A 26,826-nucleotide genomic window follows, 5' to 3' on the forward strand; every position below is an offset into this window, starting at 1 on the left:
GTGACGGGGTCGCTAGGCATACCGTCCCCCCAGTTGAAGTAGTCAGTGGGTTGCCCATCCATCCAGTACAGGTACCCCCATACTTTGTGCCTGCGAAGGCCGATCCATAGTCCGGTCCCCAACGCTCCGGTCTGGTTAATCTTGGTAGCCACAAGGTTCTGGATGCGGTCATCCGGCACGCTTAACAGGTCGGTGTAGTGTTGGCGGCAGTAGCGCAGGGCGTCCCACCAGCTAAGGGGAGTGTCCATCAAGTAGATTTCAGCAAACCCATCTGCAGGAGGAGGAGGAGAAGAGACGAGTTAGAGGGGGGGAGAGAAGTGGGAACTCACAGTGATGATAAGCCGCACTCCACCATGAGGATTGTAGACAACTCGAGACAACGCGGCCTCAGCGCTGAATGACACGATTCTTATCACCTGACCTGACCAGTGGCCCCTCCTCCTTTCCCTCATCCTCCAGTAACATCTGATCCCCCCATCTGACTTATCTGCCCCCATTATATTCTACCCCCCAATTCCGATTAGGCCCTTCATGTCTGGTGGGATCCCCTTAAAATTCAACGTTTAAGGGGAACCTGGCACTTTTCTGGCACCTTTTGTTCAGATTTAACAATCTGTATTTTTTTCTAGAAAATTACTTAGAACCCCCCAAACATTATCCACTTGCCGCCCGCCCTATAACAGAAACACGGCGGCAAAGTGGTTGCATAATCCTGACCGGACGTCATATGATGTGATCAGGATTATGAGCCGCTGCGCGCCCCCGGGGGCGGGCATCGCGGCGATCGTTGTTGCGGGGTGTCAGTCTGACACCCGGCAACTACGATCTCGGTAAAGAGTCTCCGACGGAGACTTTTTACCACGTGATCAGCCGTGTCCAATCACAGCTGATCAGTGTAAATAGGAAGAGCCGGTGATCGGCTTTTCCTCACTCGCGTCTGTCAGACGCGAGTAGAGGAGAGCCGATCGGCTGCTCCTCTGACAGGGGGGGTCTGTGCTGATCGATTATCAGCGCAGCCCCCCCGAGGATGCCCACACTGGACCGCCAGGGACGCCACCAGACCACCAGGGATGCCCAGGACAAGGTATGCCACCCTAGACCACCAGGGATTCCAGTCAGTGCCACAATGGATGCCAATCAGTGCCCATAATGGATGCCAATCAGTGCCCACAATGGGCATCACTGATTGGCATGCATTATTGTTTGGCACTGATTGGCATCCATTAGTACAGTATATTAGAATACAATGTAAAAATATAAGAGATGATGTTAGGCTCAGTAAATTGATACCAAACATGTCACATTTTAACCGCTTCAGCCCCGGAAGGATTTACCCCCCCCCCCCCTTCCTGACCAGAGCACTTTTTTTGCGATTCGGCACTGCGTCGCTTTAATTGACAATTGCGCGGTCGTGCGATGTGGCTCCCAAACAAAATTCCCCCCACAAATAGAGCTTTTCTTTTGGTGGTATTTGATCACCGCTGCGGTTTTTATTTTTTTGCGCTATAAACAAAAAAAAAGCAACAATTTTGAAAAAAAAAAAAAAAAGAAGCCATTTTCCCTTCCCGGTGTCATGTGACTCGTTAGTGTTACAAGGTCTCAGGTTATGAATGGGGAGCAAGTGTGTTAAATTTGGTGTTATCGCTCTCACTCTCTCATACTGGTCACTGGAAGTTCAGCATGACCCTGGGAAGGGAAAATGGTTAATTGGGCCCAATTTGGACATTTTCACTTAGGGGTGTACTCACTTTTGTTGTCAGCAGTTTAGACATTAATGGTTGTGTGTTGAGTTATTTTGAGGGGACAGCAAATTTACACTGTTATACAAGCTGTACACTCACTACTTTACATTGTAGACAAGTGTCAAGATTTACAAAAATGTGAGGTGTGTACTTACTTTTGTGAGATACTGTAAATATATATATATATGTACTCTTTATTTAGCATACACTAGATATGCAGTGTAGACTCTATAGTCTGTCAATGCAGGCAGTGTAGTTTATGAAACACAGTGTATTGACGTGGTTTTGAAAAATGGCGTGGGGGTCCCCCCAAATTCCATACCAGACCATTATCCAAGCATGCAACCTGGCAGGCCACAGGATAAGGGGGGGCAGATGAGAAAGCGTCCCCCCAACCATACCAGGCCACATGCCCTCACCATGGGGAAGGAGCTTTGGTGTTCCCCCCAAGGCACCTTGTCCCCATGTTGATGGGGACAATGGTCTCATCCCTGTGGGTCTGTGGGCAGGGGGCTTATCAGAATCTGGAAGCCTCCTTTAACAAGGTGGCCCCCAGATCCCCCCCCCCCCCCATGCGAATGGGTAGAGGTAAATTGTACCCCTACCCATTCCCCAAAAAAGTATCAAAAAAGTCAAAACGACAGCGGACAGTTTTTGATAATTCCTTTATTTCAAAAACAAAAACAAAAATGTCCCCCACGGCCTCCTGGGACAAGTCTCAGGTCCCAGGAGGCTGTGGGACCATTCATAGTGTGCCGTAGCTCATACATGTGCAGTAGAGAGCAGGCTGTGAAGCCAGAGGGAGTCGTAGCCAGCTTCCCAGAGTAAAGATGGCGGCACATGGGACCCGAAGACCAGCAAAGAAGCAGCCTGTGCGGGGAGAGCGCCGGATCCCTGGACTGGTAAGTGTTTCCTTTATTAAAAGTCAGTAGCTGCACTATTTGTAGCTACTTGTTTAGCTAATTTGCCACTAGGGGGGTCTGTACCAGAATAGTGTCTGGTTAGAGCAAATAGAGTCATCAGGTGCTGGGCCCCTTTTAGGTAGAGCCCTCCCACAGTGATGTCATGAGTGAGGCAGTGGCTTGTTATAAGCCAGGTTTGGAGGAGCACTAGGAGCACTTGAGGCATGGGAGCAGAGATGGGTCAAATACCCCCCCCCCCTCTGTTTGGTTTGCAGCAGAACTCCCGAGCAGTGAACCCCATTGAAGTCTATGGGAGCCAAACAGAAAAAATCAATAGTGCCCATTTTAAAGGCTTATATGCAAATAATTGGCCATAAAGGGGGTATGGGGGTCCGGGTACTGCCCTGGGGAACATGTATCAATAAAACAAAAAAAAACAATTGTTTTTCAGGAGCAGGGATTTTAATGATGCTTAAATTGCAACAATAAAAATGAAAAAATCCTCTAAATATAGTGCCTGGGTGGTCCCCTTTGTGCCCCCTCAGAATTTAAATAAATTCCAGACATTTATAGATATCCAAAAGTTTACACGCAAGTTGAATATTAAGAGGTATATCATGAGCAACCCCTCCCGCCAATTAGTTAGGGATTCAACAATTATGCACTCTGGTTTATCAAACGCCTCCTTGTTCAACCCTCCTGGTAATACAGCACCCAACATCAATATTTTCCGTGATCTGGTATTAAAGGATCTCAATGGTTTGAAATTGAGACCAGCTCAACCCACACGGGAATTCAGGGCAGGGCTAGACTCATTGCTCAATAGGAAAGACATAGTAGTTCGGTCGGCTGACAAAGGCGGTGCCATTGTAATACTTGACAAAACCGCGTATTCCAAAGAGATGACTAAGATTTTGTCAGACTCTGAGACCTACTCTCCATTACTTTTAGACCCCACTACCCAATTCAAAGGTGAATTAAAAGAGTTGGTTGAGAAAGGGTTTAACATGGGCATTTTGAATAAAAAAGAAAGGGACTTTTTGGTACCTTTGGCGCCGCGCTTACCGGTCATGTATTCTTTACCCAAGATACACAAATCTTTGGAAAATCCACCAGGGCGGCCCATCATCAGTGGAATTGACTCTGTAACCTCGCGTATAGGGAAATACATTGACAAATATCTACAACCACTGGTGATGGGCACGCCATCCTTTTTGAGAGACACCAAGCATGTTATTAACATTCTGCAATTGATTGAATGGAAACCCACCTATCTCCTAATCACCGCGGATGTAGCTTCACTGTACACCGCTATTTCCCATCAATTGGGCTATGAAGCAGTCCATCACTTTCTGGCCCAGGATGGTAGTATTTCGGTGACTCAGCGTAACTATATTCTAGAATGACTTCTGTTTGCCATGACGCATAACCACTTTTGGCATGACGGGACCCATTTTTTGCAAGTGAAGGGAGTGGCCATGGGAGCTAAATTTGCTCCCAGTATGGCCAATCTCTTCATGGCAAAATGGGAGGAGGACATAGTCTTTAGTGACAAACCCCCTGAACTGGTAACCTGGAAAAGGTTTATCGATGACATCTTGTTTATCTGGGATGGTGACAGTTCATCAGCAGAACTCTTCCTGTCCCATTTAAACAACAACAACCGTGGGATAGTTCTCAGCTATGTCTCAAGCCCCACTAATATCCAATTTATGGACTTGAATATTTCCATCAGGGATAATAACATAACTACTACAACGTTTTTCAAGAAAACCGACAGGAATAGCTATATTCCACTCGATTCCTGCCATCATAGGTCATGGCTCTCAGCGGTCCCTAAGGGCCAGTTTCTTCGCTTAAAACGCAATTGCACTTTCAATGAGGATTTTCTTAAGGAGGCACTAATCTTAAAAGTGAGATTCTTAGCTAAGGGTTATAACAGTGAATCTCTTGATTCCACCATAATGGAGGTCAACAGTAGGGATCGTCAAACATTGCTAGCTGAGAGACCACCCAGGACTGACAACATGGACAACTATGGGGTTTCCTTACTCACGACTTTTTCCAGTCAGCATTGGGCTGTGAAAATAATTCTACAGAAACATTGGTCGGTTATTAAAAATGACCGAATCTTGGGCCCTGAACTTCCCGATAGACCAAATGTGATCTTTAGGGGTGCAACCAACTTGCGAAACATGATTGCTCCAAATGTCCCGGACCCCCCGACTAGACCCACATTTTTTGGTGATTTGAAGGGCTTTTACCCCTGTGGGAAATGTAGAGCTTGTAAGCTAAATGCTCTACGAGGTAGGAGATTCACTGAGTTCACCTCGTCTAGTAATGGACTCACTTACCCCATACGAACATTCATTACTTGCACCACTAAATGCGTTGTGTACTTACTTAGATGTCCATGTGGTTTGGAGTATGTGGGACGCACAGTACGCATGCTACATGTGCGCCTGGGGGAACATATCACTAACATTTGTAAAGGATTTGACAAACATAACGTTAGTAAACATTACGATCTAAAACACAATCGTGACCCAAGAGGTACCACCTTTCTGGCTTTAGAAAAATATACCCCACATTGGCGCGGCAGTAATGCCAAGCGCACTATTTCCAGGGCAGAAACAAACTGGATCCATAAATTAGGGACACATATTCCTGGGGGACTTAACATCGAATGGGACATCAACTGTTTTATCAATAACGGTTGATTCAACATTCCCTTCTTCCCCTTTTACTGTACTGATTTTGTATTCAGTTTGGGTTTCATACACTGTGATGATTAATTTCACTATCATTATTTGTATTTCTGTAGCAATCTTTGCTAGTTAGTTTATACAATTTTTTATGTAATCTATATATATTTTATGAGAATAGAGTGAATGTAATGTTCTTTCTAAACCCGTTGTATATGTCTCATCCATGAAATTTTTGTGACTGGACTATGGGTAATGGTGGGTAGCTAATGCTGTTTAGGCCCCCACCTTAATATTATGGTCATTTTTCTTTCTTTGGATGGTAACCTATACGTATGTATTTTATATATATATATATTTTTTTTTTTTTGAACCAAGCCACCCATTTTTGGGACATACATACAGTTAGACAGCCATCATTATTGCATGTGGCCATTTGTCAAATAAAGGGGCTTTATCATAGGACTCAATGTTTGTATTCTTCATTGGTCACTTTTCATTAGTTGATTTTATATTTGAGTTCCACCATTATGTTATGATGGAACTCCAGTTTTATTTTAACAAACTGGTCGTTGACCGTCTTTTTCCTTCTTCTTCCTTTCTATTATGTGGTAACCAATCCGAAGGGACTGGTCATTTGTGGGTTAAACCGATTATGTACGGACGTTTTGGTCTGCACCTATGGCAGGGCTCCCTACCTCACCCATAGGCTATTTAAATCTTTAGCACGAGGGTGTGGGCGTACCCCTGATGACGTCAATTTGTGACGAAACGATCGTCGGGTAGATACGTCTACATCTCTTGCTATTTTTATCTGCTTGATTTTATATTTTTGCTAGCAATTTTCTTTGTTCAATTTTATGCGACTCGATCGAGTCATTTGTAGCTTTCAACGTCTATTTGGTTGAAAAATAAAGTTCACGTGTTTTAGACTTTATCACACGATTGGGCGTTTTTTTCCTTTTTCATCCATTTGGTGATACGCCAACTTGAAATTTTCGAACTGACCGGAACGGACGATGTTCAAGGAACATCCGAAGGTGTGGGTCATTTTTCACCTTCCTACCCCCAAAGGTGATTCAAATCATCCATTTACACGAGGAGTGTCGGAGGAACGATCTTGTCCGATCCTAATCGTTGGGGAGTTCGTATCTGCGCACACTAATGGTGGCTCTGGTAAGCCTTTACTACTTACTTAAATTGTACAGTGAAAGAATTTACGTGGTCAAGCACCTACACCAGTGACACCTGGGACCAACTTTAAAGTTTCATTCACGTTTCACTTAATGAACTTTTATCTTCACATATATGGGGCCTTGTAAATCACTTCATTCACCCAAGGCATGGGACTTGTTTTGATTTGTTTTTCAATCTTGTTGTTTATTTTTTCACTTAATTATAAGTTTGTGCTTCACAGCAATAAGCTGTAGTTTAAACAACCATTTGTCCTTTTTAAAAGTGATTTTTTTTGATCTTTTTGGTTCAATAACCCATTTTTATTGCTTCTTTGTTTATTGCACAATATGCACATGTGTATTTTTTACCATTGATGTTTAACTTTTTGGAAACATTATCTTTGAAAGTTTTTTTCCCTGATCTATTGTTTCACTATATTCAGTCACGTGTTATATCTATACATATTAAGCGCTGCACTGTTTTCCACATTTCTGGTCCCCTTAGTGTGCCTGTAAAGTGGCACATCTATTGCATGTATAGAACCTGCTGCAGCAAAAATTACATTTATAAAAAAAAAATAGTCAATTCGCATTTAAATTGACTCTCGGTTGCAATTGCCGACACCCAGCTATTGAAAAAAAGAAAGAAAAAAAAGGCGCCCCCCCCCCAGTCCATACCAACCCGACTTGTGATGTTACAGACATGTGCACACTGAGTCGGTGACATCACAAGGGGGCGGTGCCACCAGGGGATGTCACCAGGTGGCCCCGCAGTTACCTATAAAGGAACTCTAAAATGGCGGAGGAGGCGTTAGACCAGCCTTTCTCAACCTTTTCAACACAGAGGAACCCTTGAAATAGTTCTCCGGTCTCGGGGAACCCCCTGCTAAAAATTTGAAATCCACAACTCGTGATACATTAGTGTGTTGGTCAGTGGGAAGAATGGTCCTCACACTTGTGGTCATTGGGAAGAATTACCTCCTTACAGGTAGCTAAAAAGATCAATGGTGTGAGTGGGAAGTTATCTCAGAGGCAGAAATTGTCCAATGCTGAAGGAACCCCTACAACCTCTGGAGGAAACCTAAGGTTCCACGAAACCCTGGTTGGGAATCCCTGCATTAGACGTTCAGCTGTCAATTAATGCAGAGCTTTTTTTTTTTGTTCTATAAGTAATGGATATACCCCATACTCATTTGCATGGGGGGGCAGGATCAGGAGGCCCCTTGTTAAAAAGGGCTTCCAGATTCTGATAAGCCCCCCACCAACAGACCCCCCCAACCACAGTCCAGGGTTGTGGGGAAGAGACCACCCCACCCCAAAGCACCCCCCCATGTTAAGGGCATGTCGCCTGGTATGGTTCAGGATGGGGGGCTGCATGCTCAGATAAGGGTCTGGTATGGATTTGGGGGGGGGCTCCACGCTGTTTTTTTTTTACAATTTTTTTTTTACTGCATTTTTTTTTTTATCATTCAGCTGTCAGCGGGGAGACCCATTGACAGTTGATGACTCGTCGGTTGTTAAGGATGCTGCAAGGATGCTTCCTGTTACCCGCTCCTTAACAACCAGATTTTACTTTGCACTGCATGCACTGTGCAGTGTGCAGGGCATTCCCCGAACAGGGCAAACAGTCAATGTTCAGCCCAAACTCATGCTCGGGCCGAACCGTTCGCCCAACACAACATGGGAGCTAAACACCCCCCACCTATGAGGATGCAACCAGCATTTGTAGACCCTGGATAGGTCAGGAGGTCGGGAGGATTAGACCTGCACCCAAGAAGTGTCGGCTGTAGTATTTCTCTCCCTTATGGAGATTGGAGCTAGGCCTTTAAGGCCTTTTAGGGCAGGCTAAGAGTTCCCTGAGTAAGGCTGCTTCCCTGGAGGGTCCCGGGAGAGGTGTAACTAGCAAGGAGGTGACTACAGAGACCTCAGTCCTGTGAGTATTAATGACCCTGGGGTGGAGAAGAGACTGTAAAAGGGAGATGGCTGCCAAGGTGCTGAAAATGCTTTCACATGTGACTACTGCGAACTGTCCACTAAAGGTGAATGGCTATTTAATGTCAAGTGACTCTGCATGGTAAGTCAATGACTAGAGGCGATTCAGTTCGCATTGTGCGCTATATAAGTATTTCATTCATTCATTCATTCATGTGACTGTTATTCTGTTTCCAGAAAGTGTGGACATTCCTTCCTTTGGGGATGTAAAGGTCAATGGCCATGAATGTTGTATGGAGGCCTCTGATATGGAGTGGGGCACAAGAAGGCAGAGGGTTCGGCTTAAGCAGGGGAGGACAATGTTCTAGCAGGGGTGGGGCCTTGTGCTCTTGATGCCAAATCTAGCCGACCATAAAGCCCCTTTTACATGCTGATTTTTTCCTCTTATCTGGTTTAATGGTGTATTAACCACTAGCGGACCACCCCATGTACCCCGTGTGCTAAATCACGTACATGTACGTGATTTTAAATCTATGGGTAGGGGGCGCGCCCGATCTGTGCTGTGATTCGGTACAGCACAAGCCAGTCAGCAGGTCCCGGCCAATGATTCATGACTGGGACCTGCTGATCAGCTTAGCTAATCACAGAACATAGCCCTGTGTTTACTAACAACACAGGGCTCTGTACATGGAGCAGCAATGTGGCTCATTTTTCTCCCTGGAAAGTAGGGAGAGAAATCAGCCGGATCTCCTAGTAAAAGCAGCACACATTGCAAGCATTACGCGTTGTTAGGCACATAGTTAACCCTTTGATCACCCCCTAGATGCCAACCCTTTCCCAGCAAGTGTCATTAGTACAGTGACAGTATATAGCATTAGCACTGATCACTGTATTAGTGTCACTGGTTGTGTCAGGGTCAGCTAGTCAATTCCCCTTCAGAATCAGTTAGTGTTAGATTGTCAGCCACACTATTAGAGTCCCATTATAAGTCACTAATCATCGCCATTACTAGTATACAAAAAATAATAATTACGGTATACTGTATACTGCATATCCCATCGTTTGTAGATGCTATAACTTTCACATAAACCAATGAAAATACACTTACTGGGATTTATTTTATTTTTTTACTAAAGATATGTAGCAGAATACATTTTGGCCTAAATTTATGAAGAAATTAGATTTTTATTTTTATTGGATATGTTTTATACCAAAAAAAATAATTCAATAAATTTCAAAATTGTCGACTTTTTTTGTTTATATCGCAAAAAATAAAAGAGTGGTAATCAAAAGCCACCAAGAGAAAGCTCTATCTGTGTGGGAAAAAAATGATATAAATTTAATTTGGGTAGTGTTGCATGACCGAGCAATTGCCAGTTAAAGTAGCGCAGTTCTGAATAGTGAAAAAAATGGCCTGGTCATGAAGGGGGTAAATATTCTGGAGGTCAGGTGGTTAAGAGATAGAGAGCTGCACTCATTTGTGTATTATATATATGTCTGGAGTTCAGCTTTGATAAGTAGTAACCCTTCCTACCTTCACAAGACTTGGTGCTCTGGCTGGTGACCACAGTGGTGGTGGTGGTAGTGGGAGTGGTCATCTCATGTAGATTCGTGGTGGTAGTGGTTGTCTTTTGAAGAGTGGTGGAAGTGGTCATCGTGTGTAGACTGGTGGTGGAGGTGTCCTTTGTATTTTGACTGGTGGTGGAGGTGTCCATTGTATGTAGACTGGTGGTGGAGGTGTCCATTGTATGTAGACTGGTGGTGGAGGTGTCCGTCTTATTTACACTGGTGGTGGAGGTGTCCGTCTTATTTACACTGGTGGTGGAGGTGTCCGTCTTATTTACACTGGTGGTGGAGGTGTCCGTCTTATTTACACTGGTGGTGGAGGTGTCCATTGTATGTAGACTGGTGGTGGAGGTGTCCGTCTTATTTACACTGGTGGTGGAGGTGTCCGTCTTATTTACACTGGTGGTGGAGTTGTCCTTTGTATTTTGACTGGTGGTGGAGTTGTTCACTGCGTTGAAAGCTGATGTTGCGTTACCTGTGCAGAACAGAAAGTCACAGATTATTGTAACATCTCACCCATTTCTAACATATGTCCTCCTTGGATCGAGCTGTACCAAGTGTGCTCCTAAAAGTTCCGTTATGTAGAGGTATAAGCCAAATCGTAATGTAAATCTTGAAGTTTACTGTGTGAATACAAGAGAAGTTAAACATATCACTAAAAATGGAAAAGGGTATGTAAAACACATATGGCAATGTAAAACAGGCAGTGCATCTACTGCTGTATAAGGCTGCCCAGCTGTAACTCCCACAAATGTCACTAGGTGGCAGCAAATAACAGAGAAAATAGAGTACGAGAAGAAATCACTAGCGCTAAACAACCCAGCACAGTTCTGCCTAGTACAAACCGTCTCCTGGGGGTAACATCTCTCTCACAAGGAGGCTGACAGTAGCTGGTAGCACAAATGAATGATCAACCCAAGGTATCTCTGGACAGGTTCCCCCCACAGGGGTCTCCAGCCAGGCTCCACCCACAGGGAACTCATGACAAGTTCCACATACAGGGATTTCTAGATAGGTTCCACCCACAGGGATCTCTGTATAGGTTCCACCCACAGGGACCACTTTTATTGTGACAACGTTGTCGTGATTTTTTTAATATTGGTGAAGGTTTTACTGTTATTGTGGCTAATAGCCATAAATTATTGAAAATGGTGTCTCTTTTCTTTTAATAAACTTTGTATCTATGCCGCTGTGAGTTCCATATCGAAGCCTCTTTACAAGCCTGCTTGGCTTGTTTTATTTTCTTTCCACCCACAGGGATCTTAGGGCAGGTTCAACTAGAACAGGGAGGCCCGGAAATGAAGGCAAGGACGGAGGTGAAGGGCTGGGCATGACTGAGGCTCGGGGAAGCAATTGCAGGGTTAAAAAAAGTATAGGAGAAAAGGGGTGGAGTAATGGAGGAAGAAAGGAGGGGGTGGAGTAATATATAAAGTAATATATAAAGAAGGGGAGGAGTCGGGAGGCAAGCGTGGGTCACAACACGGGTGAAGTTGGACTGTACAGGTTACCGAGTGCACGATAGGGGGCGGGTAGCATGAGGGGCCTGTTGTTTCTGGGGACAGTGAGCGGAGGCTGTGGGCGGTATGGCGGACATGACTGCTCTTTTGGAGAGGTTACGAGCGGCAGCAGCATCTCGGGGGACTGATTGGCTGCAGACGCAGGTGGCGGCCATCACGCGGGAGGCGGCGGGGGGCCACCAGTGGGGGGGAATGCACACCACGTACTCGCAGGTCCAGGCCTCCAGAGCGCTTTTCACCTGGCCCCTCCACCAGAGCCCAGCGCCCTCCTAACGGTCGGCTAAAGCGGTGCCTGGGGGGTCCGGGCGGAATCCTACACTTTGGTGGGGCTCGGGGAGTGGGGCCGTAGAGACGGATGGCGCCCCCTCCCCACCGGCAAGGGCAGTAGCGAGAGGGAGACCGGTCCCCCCTTCCACAGCGGAGTTTTCAACGCAGGGGGAGACCTGGCGGAGGAGGGGCACCTTCACGCCTGTGAGGCAGCTACCAGACGCTGCGGGCAGGTCCGATGAGATGTTAGGATGAAGATTCTATTATCTATTGTGAATCACAATCCCACCATCGCTCCTCATGCTACAGTCCCGGGCCTCGATGTGGCCGTGTTTATGTAGCCTCAGCTCCCGTGGGAGGTATGATCTCCCCATGGCGTCTTCAGCCTTTAATACTATTACCCTATTACTTGCCTGCATTTTGAGATCCTTCCACACGCAACTGCTCCTGATGAGTGGGAATCCCCCCCACGAAACGCGTAGAGCCCTAGCCTTATGCTACATCCATTAATCACGTGATTTTGAGATGCTGCAATAAGTAATATTAACTTATTTTCTATTAATGTTTATTGACTTATTATTATTGCTATGTTTGTTGTTTATGTATTAGCATAATTGCATTACCGTGCTACCATGTTCTCACTAGTTATAGACTGGTTTGGAATTATGTTATTAACCTAATCATGCTGTTCATGAACTAATATAAACAAGTTTAATTGTAGTATCAACAATTTTGTCACCTATAGATTGGTTATGAATTGTGTTACTATCATGTATAATAAATGATTAAAGGTTTATTAATTTTACCATGTTATTTTCTTGATTTATTGTATACGTTTTTTTTGGCATCCTTAATCATGTGGTTTTTATTTTTACGTTCCTAGCTGTGCTTCATATAAAGTCCCAACTTTTCTTTTAGACATTTTTGTATACATTAGGGATGGAGGCAGATGAACCTATCCATTCACTGCCTCACGTAAAGTCCCAAACTTCCTTTGCCCTCCCCCCCCCTTTTTGATGACATGATTTTAGGAAATGGCTGCAATATAACAAAGAGTGAAAAATGTAAGGGGGTCTGAATACTTTCTGCCCCCACTGTATATATATATATATATATATATATATATACAAATATGTGGCATTGGACACACTTTTTTAAAGTGCTCTGAATGCCAATCAAAGTTCCTATCACTAAATAAAATGGTTCCCTACAGTCGTTGTGTTTGCTTCCCTTCAAAAATGATCTCTCATGTTGCTTTCTTGGTGCTTCAAAGAGTCTCCAAAGCCTCCATAGAAGTCTATGACAACGCTTACTTACAGCCATGGGCGTCCGCAGAACTTTTTCCAAGGGGGGGCATCATTTTAAGGCCACATATGTGTTATATAACAGATAATTCATCTTCACTTTGTATTGGAAGTGACTCTGGCGGCTGGGTACCAGGCCCATATAGCCTAGAGAATCTACATCTTTTTACATTGCAATACATCTGTTGTGGCCATATTTTGATCTCATACTGTCACTGTATTGGCTGTTTTCATCAAGATAAAAATATGGCAACAACAGATGTATTGCAATGTAAAAAGATGTACATTCTCTAGGCTATATGGGCCTGGTACCCAGCCACCTGAGTAACCTTGCGGACGCCCATGCTTTCAAAAACCAGCCCTGGAAAAAATGTCATACCAGCCTCACAGCATTATTATACCAGCCCAACAGCATTATTATACCAGCCCAACAGCATTATTATACCAGCCCAACAGCATAACGTCATTATTTTCTTGTTCATGAAAGGGAAAACCATACATTTTACCAGTTAATAGTGGTAAGTGATCAATCATCAAGGGGGACCCCAGGAACTCAGAACGTGGGGGGGGGGCACCTTCTGCAGAAAGAATACTCAAAGGTAAGGGGGGTGGGTTACTAATATAAGGGAGAAACCCTTTATATCAGTGCCCCCTTACATTATCGTATTCACTCCTCCCTTACATCAGTGACCCCTCCCCCCCCCCCCCGACTGGCCTGGCGGTGCTTTTACTGACCTCCTCTCAGGTGCACCGTGCAGGGCTCAGTCAGTCGGCTCCAGCTTGGTGGGTCTAGTTTTATCCTATAGTCTCCTGTCCACAGTCCACACAAGTCTGACTTCTCCCATGACCCCCATCCCAGCGGTGCTCCCACTCTTGACTCCTCTCCAGACTCCCTCAGAGACTGCAGACATGCTACAGGAGATGGTCAGAGACTGCAGACATGCTACAGGAGATGGTCAGAGACTGCAGACTTGATGCAAGAGCTCAATGCAGCCTCACCAGTGCCCATCAATGCAGCCTCACTGTGCCCATCAATGCAGCCTCACTGTGCCCATCAATGCAGCCTCACTGTGCCCACCAATGCAGCCTCACTGTGCCCACCAAATGCAGCCTCACTGTGCCCACCAAATACAGCCTCACTGTGTCCATCATTGCAGCCCCTCCTGTGCCCCATGTCCCAGTCTGCAGTCCCTGTCTGTGGGAAAGTGTGTTGTTGATGCTTAGTACGGTACCTTGCATGCCAGCATGATATCCATGATGGGCAGCAGCAGGCAGGGTCTGTTCTCGTTTTGGATGGGGACGGTGCTCCTTCCAGAGGATCTGTCTGGAGTGGTCCCTGGCCACCTGCACCTTCAGCCATCCTCATTTTCCGGCCCCAATCAGCCTGTCCTCTGGTCCTGGGGAAGTGGAGAGCACTGGGTGGGAGTTGGAGAGAAGGGGGAGCGTACTAGAGAGTAGAGAGTACTGCCGGGGTTGGAGAACACATGGGTGGGGGCAAAGAGCGAGGGGGAGTGGAGATCACAGGCGTGGGGAGCAGAGAGCGCTGGGGGGGCCAATAAGAACAAGGGTAGAGAGCACGGTAGGCTGAGAGCACTGGGGGGTCTAAGAGTGTGGGGCGGTGAAGAGCACTGGGGGGGAGAAAAACAGGGGTGGAGAGCACGGGGGCTGGAGAGTACTGGGGGGGGGTACAAAGAGCAGGGGGGAGTGGAGAGCACCAGTGGGGGCCAGAAAGAACAGGGGTGGAAAGCACGGGGGACTGGAGAGCACTATGGGGGGGTGGAGAGCACTGGTAGGGTTGGAGAGTGCATGGGTGGGGGCAAAATGCAGGGGTGGAGAGCACAGAGGGTAGAGAGCACTGGGGGGGCTGGAGAGCACCAGGGGGGCAGAAAGGACAGGGGTGGGGAGAATGGGGGGCTGGAGAGCACTGGGGTGGGGGCTGGAGAGTGATGGGGAGAGCTGAAGAGCACTGGGGGGGGAAAGAACATGGGGGGAGCACTGGGGGGGAGTTGAGAGCAAAGGAGGGGGAGAAAGAACAGGGGGGGAAAGAACAGGGGGGAGAGCACTGGGGGGGAGAGCACTGGAGGAAGTGGAGAGCACTGGGGGGGAAAGAACAGGGGGGAGAGAACAGGGGGGAGAGCACTGGGGAGGAGAATGGTGGGAGAGGACTGGGGGGAGTGGAGAGCACTGTGGGGGGAGAGCACTGTGGGGAGTGGAGAGCACTGGGGGGGAACAGGGGAGAGCACTGGGGGGGTACGGGGGAGAGCACTGGGGGGGGGACAGGGGAGAGCACTGGGGGGGGGAACAGGGGAGAGCATGGGAGGGAACGGGGGAGAGCACTTGGATGGTGGCTAGAGAAGGATGGGGAGAGCTGGAGAGCAGGGGGGGCAGGAGAGTGTGGTGGTGGAGGAGAGCACTGGGGGGGGCAGGAGAGTGGGGTGGTGGAGGAGAGCACTGGGGGGCAGGAGAGTGTGGTGGTGGAGGAGAGCACTGGGGGGGCAGGAGAGTGTGGTGGTGGAGGAGAGCACTGGGGGGGGGCAGGAGAGTGTGGTGGTGGAGAAGAGCACTGGGGGGCAGGAGAGTGTTGTGGTGGAGGAGAGCACTGGGGGGGCAGGAGAGTGTGGTGGTGGAGGAGAGCACTGGAGGGGGGCAGGAGAGTGTGGTGGTGGAGGAGAGTACTAGGGGGGGCAGGAGAGTGTGGTGGTGGAGGAGAGCACTGGGGGGGCAGGAGAGTGTGGTGGTGGAGAAGAGCACTGGGGGGGCAGGAGAGTGCAGTGGTGGAGGAGAGCACTGGGGGGGGCAGGAGAGTACGGTGGTGGAGGAGAGCACTGGGGGGGGGCAGGAGAGTGCGGTGGTGGAGGAGAGCACTGGGGGGGGCAGGAGAGTGCGGTGGTGGAGGAGAGTAGTGATGGCCGAACGGTTCGCCCGGCGGTCGTTTCGCGGCGAATTTCCGACTTTCGCCGTCCGCGGGTTCGAACGCCTTTTTCCGTCGTTCGCCCCGGCGGACTTACGTGTTTAATGTATACAAGAACTTTAACCTTTCGTGACACGTTTATCATGTGTTACAGGACAACCAATTGAGACATGACAGCTCATGGACACTTGGACATTCCCCCTAACCTATAAATACACCCGATCCGGTGGCCATTTTACATTCTTTCTTCTGTCACTGTAGGGAAAGGATCCTGTGTGGAGTAGGGACAGAGAAAACGCTAGCTATTTGGTACACAAAAGTTCTTTTCAGGACTGGTATAGGTGTTAGGTCAGCAGCCTGAGTTTCTTTTGTCAGTTTAGATAAAGGGACAGAGCGCTGTATGCTGCTATTTTAGGGACAGCTCAGCCAGATTAGTCTTTCTTCATCATCATCATCATCATCATCATTAGCTGTTACTATCAGGTCCACAAAAGAGCTGTTCCAGCTAATCGTTCCAGCCTACTCTTTTTTGCCAATTTGTATAGGGACAGGCAGGAAGCAGTGTGTCAGGCAGTGAGGATAATTTTAAAGACTTGCTGTTACTATTAGTTCCACAAAGGTTCTTTTCAGGACTGGTATCAGTGGTACGGTAATAGGCTTGTACACGTATAATATTCTTTCTTCCAAATATAGAAAGAATATTATACTTGACTGCTGCCCTTCTGCTGCAGTCTGCTAATCATTCACAACTCACTTGTTCCACAAAAGTTCTTATAAGGACTGGTAACTTGGTCTGTCTAGGGTGCTACGGTACATAGGCTTGGGTGCGGTACAGTCTGCTGTTCTGTAAGGACCGCTATCGGTCCACAATAGATAGGGTTGCCGTGCACTACTGCTGACCGCTGCCCTATACTGCAGCAGTCCTTCAGCGGTATAGGGACTGACGCACAGTCTGCTAAACACTAATACACAACCTGCTTGGTCCACAAAAGTTCTTATAAGGACTGGTAACTTGGTATAGGGTGCTACGGTACATAGGCCTGAGTGCGTTACAGTCTGCTGTTCTGTAAGGACCGCTATCGGTCCACAATACATAGGGTTGACGTGCACTACTGCTGACCGCTGCCCTATACTGCAGCAGTCCTTCAGCGGTATAGGGACTGACGCACAGTCTGCTAAACACTAACACACAACCTGCTTGGTCCACAAAAGTTCTTATAAGGACTGGTAACTTGGTATAGGGTGCTACGGTACATAGGCCTGAGTGCGTTACAGTCTGCTGTTCTGTAAGGACCGCTATCGGTCCACAATACATAGGGTTGCCGTGCACTACTGCTGACCGCTGCCCTATACTGCAGCAGTCCTTCATTGGTATAGGGACTGACGTACAGTCTGCTAATCACTAACACACAACCTGCTTGGTCCACAAAAGTTCTTATAAGGACTGGTAACTTGGTATAGGGTGCTACGGTACATAGGCCTGAGTGCGTTACAGTCTGCTGTTCTGTAAGGACCGCTATCGGTCCACAATACATAGGGTTGCCGTGCACTACTGCTGACCGCTGCCCTATACTGCAGCAGTCCTTCATTGGTATAGGGACTGACGTACAGTCTGCTAATCACTAACACACAACCTGCTTGGTCCACAAAAGTTCTTATAAGGACTGGTAACTTGGTATAGGGTGCTACGGTACATAGGCCTGAGTGCGTTACAGTCTGCTGTTCTGTAAGGACCGCTATCGGTCCACAATACATAGGGTTGCCGTGCACTACTGCTGACCGCTGCCCTATACTGCAGCAGTCCTTCAGCGGTATAGGGACTGACGCACAGTCTGCTAAACACTAACACACAACCTGCTTGGTCCACAAAAGTTCTTATAAGGACTGGTAACTTGGTATAGGGTGCTACGGTACATAGGCCTGAGTGCAGTACAGTCTGCTGTTCTGTAAGGACCGCTATCGGTCCACAATACATAGGGTTGCCGTGCACTACTGCTGACCGCTGCCCTATACTGCAGCAGTCCTTCATTGGTATAGGGACTGACGTACAGTCTGCTAATCACTAACACACAACCTGCTTGGTCCACAAAAGTTCTTATAAGGACTGGTAACTTGGTATAGGGTGCTACGGTACATAGGCCTGAGTGCGTTACAGTCTGCTGTTCTGTAAGGACCGCTATCGGTCCACAATACATAGGGTTGCCGTGCACTACTGCTGACCGCTGCCCTATACTGCAGCAGTCCTTCATTGGTATAGGGACTGACGTACAGTCTGCTAATCACTAACACACAACCTGCTTGGTCCACAAAAGTTTTTATAAGGACTGGTAACTTGGTATAGGGTGCTACGGTACATAGGCCTGAGTGCAGTACAGTCTGCTGTTCTGTAAGGACCGCTATCGGTCCACAATACATAGGGTTGACGTGCACTACTGCTGACCGCTGCCCTATACTGCAGCAGTCCTTCATTGGTATAGGGACTGACGTACAGTCTGCTAATCACTAACACACAACCTGCTTGGTCCACAAAAGTTCTTATAAGGACTGGTAACTTGGTATAGGGTGCTACGGTACATAGGCCTGAGTGCAGTACAGTCTGCTGTTCTGTAAGGACCGCTATCGGTCCACAATACATAGGGTTGCCGTGCACTACTGCTGACCGCTGCCCTATACTGCAGCAGTCCTTCATTGGTATAGGGACTGACGTACAGTCTGCTAATCACTAACACACAACCTGCTTGGTCCACAAAAGTTTTTATAAGGACTGGTAACTTGGTATAGGGTGCTACGGTACATAGGCCTGAGTGCAGTACAGTCTGCTGTTCTGTAAGGACCGCTATCGGTCCACAATACATAGGGTTGACGTGCACTACTGCTGACCGCTGCCCTATACTGCAGCAGTCCTTCAGCGGTATAGGGACTAAGAGTTTTGTCACAGGGTGATTTAAAAAATGACAGGCAGAGGAAGAGGCAGGCCCTTCCGCAGGGGTGGTAGGGGTAGGGCAGGAGCAACAGCCTTGAGCCAAAGTGGGAAGTTGCAGAAGGTGCGTTCAATTACTTTAAAGGACGCACCAGACTTGGTTGAGTGGCTCACTCAGCCTTATTCTTCTGCACCCTCCTCATCCTCTCGATCTGCACCCTCTTCTTCACTCTCTGCTATGTGCACCCCCAAAGACACTACCACCAACAACACCACCACCACCACATACCTTCCGCTTGAGTGCAAATGGGGGCCTTCATGCTCCAGTGTTTTAATAGGGACCCCCGTATAAAAAGCATGAGGGTCAAGGACCAGTACTGGGTGGCAACGTACTTAGATCCCCGGTACAAACACAAAATGGCGGAAATGTTACCGCCGTCGCAGAGGGCTGTCAGAATGCAGCACTTCCAGGCCTTGCTTCGAGAAATGCTGCATTCTGCTTTTGCGTGCGCTGGCAGAGGAGCAATTCCCACTCCCAGAGAAGGATTTGCGGGTACCAATCCAACAGCGCCTGCAAGAAGAGGCCGGTTTGAAGATGTGTTGGTGACTTCGGATATGAGGTCATTCTTTCAGCCGACCCATCGACAGGTGTCATCCGGATCCAGCATCAGGGAACGCCTAGACCGTCAGGTGTCCGACTACATTGGGTTAACGGCCGATGTGGACGCTCTGAGGAGTGATGAACCCCTAGACTACTGGGTGGGCAGGCTTGACCTCTGGCCAGAGCTTGCCCAATTTGCAATCGAACTGTTGGCTTGCCCCTCATCCAGTGTCCTGTCCGAAAGGACGTTCAGCGCAGCAGGGGGGATTGTGACCGATAAGCGTACTCGCCTAGCTCACGACAGTGTTAACTACCTCACATTTCTAAAAATGAATGAGGCATGGATCTCGGAGGAATTCAACACATGTGATCAGTAGACCATGTATATGTCTATAAACAATTTTTGGAATCAAGCACACAGACCTTCTTAATTCATTTGGCTCACTTCCCTGACCCAAAAAAGCACACCGTACTATATGCCCCTACCCTCCTCTTTGAAGAGGTTGAGCGGTGTCATATTTCTACTGGGGCTGCTTATTATGAGGGGTTCCCACCATCCCTGTGCTGTGCTGACTTCCTCCTGGGTGTTCTTATTATGAGGGGCTCCCACCATCCCTGTGCTGTGCTGACTTCCTCCTGGGGGTTCTTATTATGAGGGGCTCCCACCATCCCTGTGCTGTGCTGACTTCCTCCTGGGGGTTCTTATTATGAGGGGATCACACCATCCCTGTGCTGTGCTGACTTCCTCCTGGGGCTGCTTACGGTGCTGCTGTCAGCGCTGTATGTCACGGAGCTGCTGTCAGCGCTGTATGTCACGGAGCTGCTGTCAGCGCTGTATGTCACGGAGCTGCTGTCAGCGCTGTATGTCACGGAGCTGCTGTCAGCGCTGTATGTCACGGAGCTGCTGTCAGCGCTGTATGTCACGGAGCTGCTGTCAGCGCTGTATGTCACGGAGCTGCTGTCAGCGCTGTATGTCACGGAGCTGCTGTCAGCGCTGTATGTCACGGTGCTGCTGTCAGCGCTGTATGTCACGGAGCTGCTGTCAGCGCTGTATGTCACGGAGCTGCTGTCAGTGCTGTATGTCACGGAGCTGCTGTCAGCGCTGTATGTCACGGAGCTGCTGTCAGCGCTGTATGTCACGGAGCTGCTGTCAGCGCTGTATGTCACGGTGCTGCTGTCAGCGCTGTATGTCACGGAGCTGCTGTCAGCGCTGTATGTCACGGAGCTGCTGTCAGCGCTGTATGTCACGGAGCTGCTGTCAGCGCTGTATGTCACGGTGCTGATGTCAGTGCTCTGTATTACGGTGCTGCTGTCAGTGCTCTGTATCTCCTGCACCCTCTTGTTTGCCTACCCTGGTCCCTGACCTTCCCTCTCCTCCATTGCCTTCATTAGCTCCATAGTCCTGAATTGTCAGAACAATTTCCCAAATAAAAAAAAAATGCTTGTAGTTATCGATCCCAAATTCACCTCATACATGTATTATGCTATTGTCCAGGTGGTGGGACTACGTGCTACCCCCTAATAATTACCCCGTGGCCGCAAATTCGACCTAAAGGTTTGCGAAATTCGCCTCCCATTGAAGTCAATGGAGCCCGCGGCGAACGGTCGTTTTCGCGAACGTTTGTGCCCGTTCGCGTTTCGCGTTCGCGAAACGTCCCGTCGGAAGTTCGTCCATCACTAGAGGAGAGCACTGGCAGGGGAAGCACAAGGTGAACTGGAGACAGTAAAATAAGTTGGATACCCCCCTGATCCTCCTATCCAGGCACTGTGGCACATAGGGCGGACTGTACCTGCAGCATCTCCTTCTCTTGATCATAGTGCTGGATGGCTCTGTTTACTGCAGCCGCTCTGTAACATGGCCCCACCCCCCCAGACCGGCTCATGTGATAGGCGGAACGTTGATTCTCTTTACTATCACATGAGCAGGTCTGAGGGGGCGGGGCCATGTTACAGAGCGGCTGCAGTAAACAGAGCCATCCAGCGCTCTGATCCATAGGAGTCGGAGAGGGCGGAGGATGCAGCCGCCAGCGGACAAAAAAAATAAATTAAAAAAAAGTGAAAAAAATGCAGCATGGCGGCGGCTACGGCAGACACCTTGGGGATTACAGGGGGGGGGGCACTTGACCCCCCTTGGCCCCTGCTGCGGACGCCCATGCTTACAGCACCTGAAGCTTCTGAGGGGCTTTTATTCAGCATTAGCTTTGCTTTGTTTTGGAGATATTGCAGGTATGAGATATCCCAGGATGCACTGGGAAAACCAACAAGCGAACCTGAAAGACATCATCAGCTGTCACTTCCGGTTTGTGTGCATATATTCTGGGAGTTTCTGGGGCAGACGTCACATCTGGTGCGCAGCGTGGAGTAGCAGGAAGGTGAGCGGGGTCCGGACTGGAGAGGAGCACCTAGCAGACGGCAGACGTGGTGTGCAACATGGGAACACTATAGTGAAAGGTGAGTGGGGACCGGAAAAGAGAAAGGACAGAGTGGCAGAGAATCAGCAGAGCTGAGGGAGCCGCAGGAGGGAACTAGCAGATGTCACACGTGCTGTGCAGCATGGAAGCAATATAGCAGAAGGTGAGCAGGGACCAGATTGAGGGGAGGATCAGGATTGAGGGGAGGATCAGCAAATCAGAGGATCTGCAGACCTGAGGGTTGCTACTCAGTTGGCGATCAGCAGAGCTGGGGGAACTACCGAGCAGGGGATCTGGTGAATGATGGTTCCAGTACACTGGGGATCTGCTGAACATGGGTGCTAAGGAGCTGGGGATCTGTTGAGTGGGGGTACTACTGAGCAAGGGTTCTACTAAGCCCCTTTAAAACAAATAGAAATTTAAAGTGGATGTAAACCCTTACAACACACTTTGACCTACAGGTAAGCCTAGATCAAGGCTTACCTGTAGGTCCAAGAAATATCTCCTAAACCTATACGGTTTAGGAGATATTTGCCCGAAGACAGGCACCGCTGTCTACGGCGCATGGCAGCGTCAACGACGGAGATGCCGCGCGTGTCGGCTCTTGTGCGCATGCACGGGAGTGACGTCATCGTGGCTTCGCCGAATGACAGAGGCGGAGCAGCGAGACCCCACCGAGAAGATGGATGCGCCGGACTACAGGGGACAGCGGTGACTTCGCTGGCTCCTGTGTCAGGTAAGTGACATATAATGGACTACGATGCGATGCGATGCAATGCGATGCATAGTAGTCCAGTATGCTTTGCCTTTGCAGGGAATGAAAGAGGAAGTAACACCCATCAGGGTTTACTTCCTCTTTAACATACTCACAGGGCATTTGCCGAGCTTCCATAAAACTTCAAAAAAGCTTCACAGAAGCATCAAAAACACATCACAAAAGCATATTAAAGTGATAGGCTCTGTAATATGTGTTAAAGTCGAATGAGCCCTGAGAGTAATTATTTAGGCTGTGCATAGGGTTGCCACTTTTTCTTCAAGTCAAACCCGAACACTTTAGCGGCGCACAGCAATTTGTTTTTATACATATATTTTGCTATTAAATAACATTTCTAATCATATGAAGTTAATAACAAGGGCCCCCTTTTACATGTGAACTTGCAGAGTTCCCTTTCACTATAAGGGGGACTCTGCAGACTCTGATGTAAGGGAGAACTCTGGGGAGTAAAGGATGCTCTGGTAGCCATGATTTAAGGGGTAACACAGAGAACTCTGATGTATGGAGAGGTCTCTGATGTAAGGGGAAACACTGTGACCTCTGGTGTAAAGGGGAACTCTGATGTAAGGGGTGACCTGAGAACCCTGACACTCTCAGCTTAGACAACTGCATGCAGCAACCCTGCTGGGAAGCCATAGCCCAGTCTAAATAATGTGTCCGGGTTTCAGGCAGTCTGAAACCCGGACACATGATTCCAAACCCGAACTGTCCGGGTGAATCCTGGACAGGTGGCAACCCTAGCCGTGCAGCTTGTTTTTCTGTTGAATAACCACAATACTAAAATCAATTACAGGAATGGCAAAATAAAGAGCATAATTACCAGTAGTGCTGTAGGACATGACCCAGACATCTCCATTTGAAAGTTGTTGAACATAGTGAGATCCCGGGGAGACGGTCACCTCCACCCAGCAGGTATTCAGTGTCTTCAAATCATTGTCATTCCAGGCGGTGCTCGGTGGGAGTGAGATTCCATCTACCACTATACTTGACTTTTGGCTACTGATGGGAACTACAAGCAGGTTGGTTGTAAAGCCAGAGGGAGCATGGACCACCTGGGAAGTCTCAAGCATGGTGGTGGCCATCACATTGGACATGAAGGGATTCAGGAGTAGGTTTCCTGAAGCACTGAGAGTTCCATAACAGAAAAACATGACCATCACATTCTGATTGGCCTTTATCCAGAGGGCATTTGCATTGATCGTTTGTTCAAAAGTGACTCCTTTCGAAATTCGGTTAGAGGCCATTCCTACAGACCCATAATATACAATCAGATTCGTGGTTTGAGAAACCATCACCAGGATTTTAGCATTCCGCAGCTGGGTAGACATCGGGGGCACTAAAAACGATCTCCCCCACCTACTTATGGGGAGCAGCTGCTCAAAGATGTTGCCAGAGCTGAAACTTTTCAAAGTTAAATGATAAATGGACCATTGATGGCCACTCAGAACAGCGATAGGTTTATCCGCTTGTATGAAGGATCCTGAGAGGTCACCAGGCAGCTGAAACTGGGCACTTTGGTAGGGTGAGAGTGAGAAACTTGCTGGATTTTCAGATGTAAAGGACATGCCCTGCAATGTGACAGAGCCACCAGATAATGTCACTGTGACAGAAGTTTGCTGGTCCAGGCTTATTATGGCAAATTGGGCGTTGCTCTTATAGGATGAGACAGGTGTGATGATATAGTATTCTTTGTCTAGAAGATCCACTGGGTAGACGTATGACCAATCATAGCCATCAGTCCCCCAGACCTTGGAGATGACAGATATACTGCTATTGGATGAAATCACAACGACTCCTGCGGAGGAGATGGAACTCCCATGGAGCATGGCGCTGGTTGGAATTGCGAGGTTGACCATTTCTCCCTGCTGGAGGGTAACGCTCCGGAAGAAGTTGGTACCCTGTATTTTCACATTGACCGCGGCGCAACAATCAATCCCATTCAAGATGAGCTCAAACCGGGTGTCATCTGATGGAGAAGATTCCATGAAAGATGTAACAAACGTTAAGCCACTGAAGAGAGAAGCTGACCCTATAGAGGAGACAAAAGCAGAGCTATAACCTTCGTGGCTGCAATCACAACATAGCTTAACCAGTTGCTTACTGGGCACTTAAACCCCCCTCCTGCCCAGACCAATTTTCAGCTTTCAGCGCTGATGCACTTTGAATGACAATTGCGCGGGCATACAACACTGTACCCAAATGAAATTTTTAGCATTTTTATCCCACAAATAGAGCTTTCTTTTGGTGGTATTTAATCACAGCTCAGAGTTTTATTTTTTGCTAAACAAAAAAAGTTCCAAAAAAAAATAAAAAATCATGTTTTATAGTTTGTTATATATTTTTGCAAACAAGTAATTTTTCTCCTTCATTGAAGTGCGCTGATGAGGCGGCACTGATAGGCTGCACTGGTGGGCACTGATAGGCTGCATTGGTGGGCACTGATAGGCTGCACTGGTGGGCACTGATAGGCATAGTTAAGGCGGCACTAATAGGCACAGATAAGGTGGCACCGATAGGCACAGATAAGGCAGTACTGATGGGCACAGATAAGGCGGCACTGATGGGCAAAGATGGGCACAGATAAGATGGCACGGATGGGTGGCACGGATGGGTGGCACTAAGAGGCACTGATAGGTACCACTGATAGATGGGACTGATGGGCACTGATAGGTGGCACTGATAGGTGGCTCTGATAGGTGGCACTGCTGGGCACTGATGGGCGGCACTGACGGGCACTGGTAGATGACACTGATAGGCACGGATATGTGGCACTGGGGTGCAGCACCGTTGTTGAGGCAGATTGTGGGCACTGATGGGTGGCACTGTGGGCACTGCTGGGTGGCACTGTGGGCACTGCTGGGTGGCACTATGGGCACTGCTGGGTGGCACTGACGGGGGGCACTTATTTTTTAATGAGGTGGCACTGGCAGGGGGCAGGTGGGCACTGGCAGGGCTGGCCGTGATCAGGACTGATGTCCCGATCACGGCCGCCGGTGATCGGCTCTTTTTTTTTCTCCTCACGCTGTCAGCACGAGGAGGAATAATAGCCGATTACCGGCTCCGTTGTATCACATGATCAGCTGTCATTGGCTGACAGCTGATCACGTGATAAAGGGGCGGGATCGACCCCTTGCTCGGATCAGTGATCAGGCGAGTCTCATAGACTCGCCGATCACAGAGCGCGCCGCGCGCGCCCCTCAGGGGGCGCGCAGGCCGCTCGTGCACAGGACGATGTTGGGGGGGGGTCCAGCCACTCACAAGCACCCACTTCATATGGCGCCCATGGCACTTGCCGTATGTGCTATACCCTGGATGCGCCACTGGCGCCAGACACTTCTTGAATGCAAAGAGATTTATTGTATCTTGGACAGAACTGTGGGAGAGAGGGTTGGGGCCATCACCAGTGCCTCTCATTAGTGTCCACCTGTGTCATGGTGGAGACCTCTCGTTCTCCCATATAGAGGAGTGTATGGCTCCCTTGGTTTAGAGATGCAGGATCTCCCAGTCTATGGATAGTGTAGGACCCACTAATCATGGGCTACTTTGTCGCAGTAAGTGGACTTAAGTATCATATAGCAATATATTTTTTGAAAATGTCTTGTTCCCTAGGGTTGGGGCCAGGACACCCTTAACCACTTGACCACTGGGCACTTAAACACCCTTAATAACCAGACCAATTTTCAGCTTTCGGTGCTCTCGCATTTTGAATGACAATTACTCAGTCATGCAACACTGGACCTATATGAAATTTTTGTCCTTTTTTTCACACAAATAGAGCTTTCTTTTGGTGGTATTTAATCACCTCTCGGTTTTTTATTTTTTGTGCTATAAAAGAAAAAAGACCGAAAATTCTGTAAAAAAATGAATTTTTCTTCGTTTCTGTTATAAAATTTAGCAGATTAGTAATTTTTTTCTTCATAAATTTTGGCCAAAATTTATACCACTACATATCTTTGGTAAAAATAAGTACAAATTGGTGGATATTATTTGGTCTTTGTGAAAGTTATAGAGTCCACAAGCTGTGGTGCCAATATCTGAAAATTGATCACACCTGAAGCACTGATGGCCTATTTCAATTCTTGAGACCCTAACATGCCA

At 48.0% G+C, this 26,826-nt stretch overlaps 1 protein-coding gene across 1 annotated transcript; it reads right to left on the reverse strand.

The window, feature by feature from the left end:
- Nucleotides 1–9,901: 9,901 nt before the first annotated feature.
- Nucleotides 9,902–24,776, reverse strand: LOC143959509 (IgGFc-binding protein-like). Its single transcript, XM_077468186.1, has 2 exons — nt 23,549–24,776; nt 9,902–10,497 (listed from the first exon to the last, which is right to left on the reverse strand). The coding sequence occupies exons 1-2, from the start codon at nt 24,711–24,713 to the stop codon at nt 9,902–9,904; spliced, it is 1,761 nt and encodes a 586-aa protein (XP_077324312.1). The 5' UTR covers nt 24,714–24,776.
- Between the last annotated feature and the right edge of the window lie 2,050 nt (nt 24,777–26,826).

Source organism: Lithobates pipiens, unplaced genomic scaffold (assembly GCF_037356315.1).
Source record: "Lithobates pipiens isolate NorthernLeopardFrog02 unplaced genomic scaffold, aLitPip1_a1.2 Scaffold_78, whole genome shotgun sequence".
In the NCBI taxonomy this organism is placed as follows: Eukaryota; Metazoa; Chordata; class Amphibia; order Anura; family Ranidae; genus Lithobates; species Lithobates pipiens.

Bases quoted from the DNA above. Each gene is read 5' to 3' on its own strand.
- LOC143959509 (XM_077468186.1), bottom strand. From the start codon at position 24,713: ATGGAATCTTCTCCATCAGATGACACCCGGTTTGAGCTCATCTTGAAT. The intron at 10,498-23,548 runs GTAATTATGCTC...TGTTCTGCACAG, and splicing joins CATGTCCTACAGCACTACTG to GTAACGCAACATCAGCTTTC.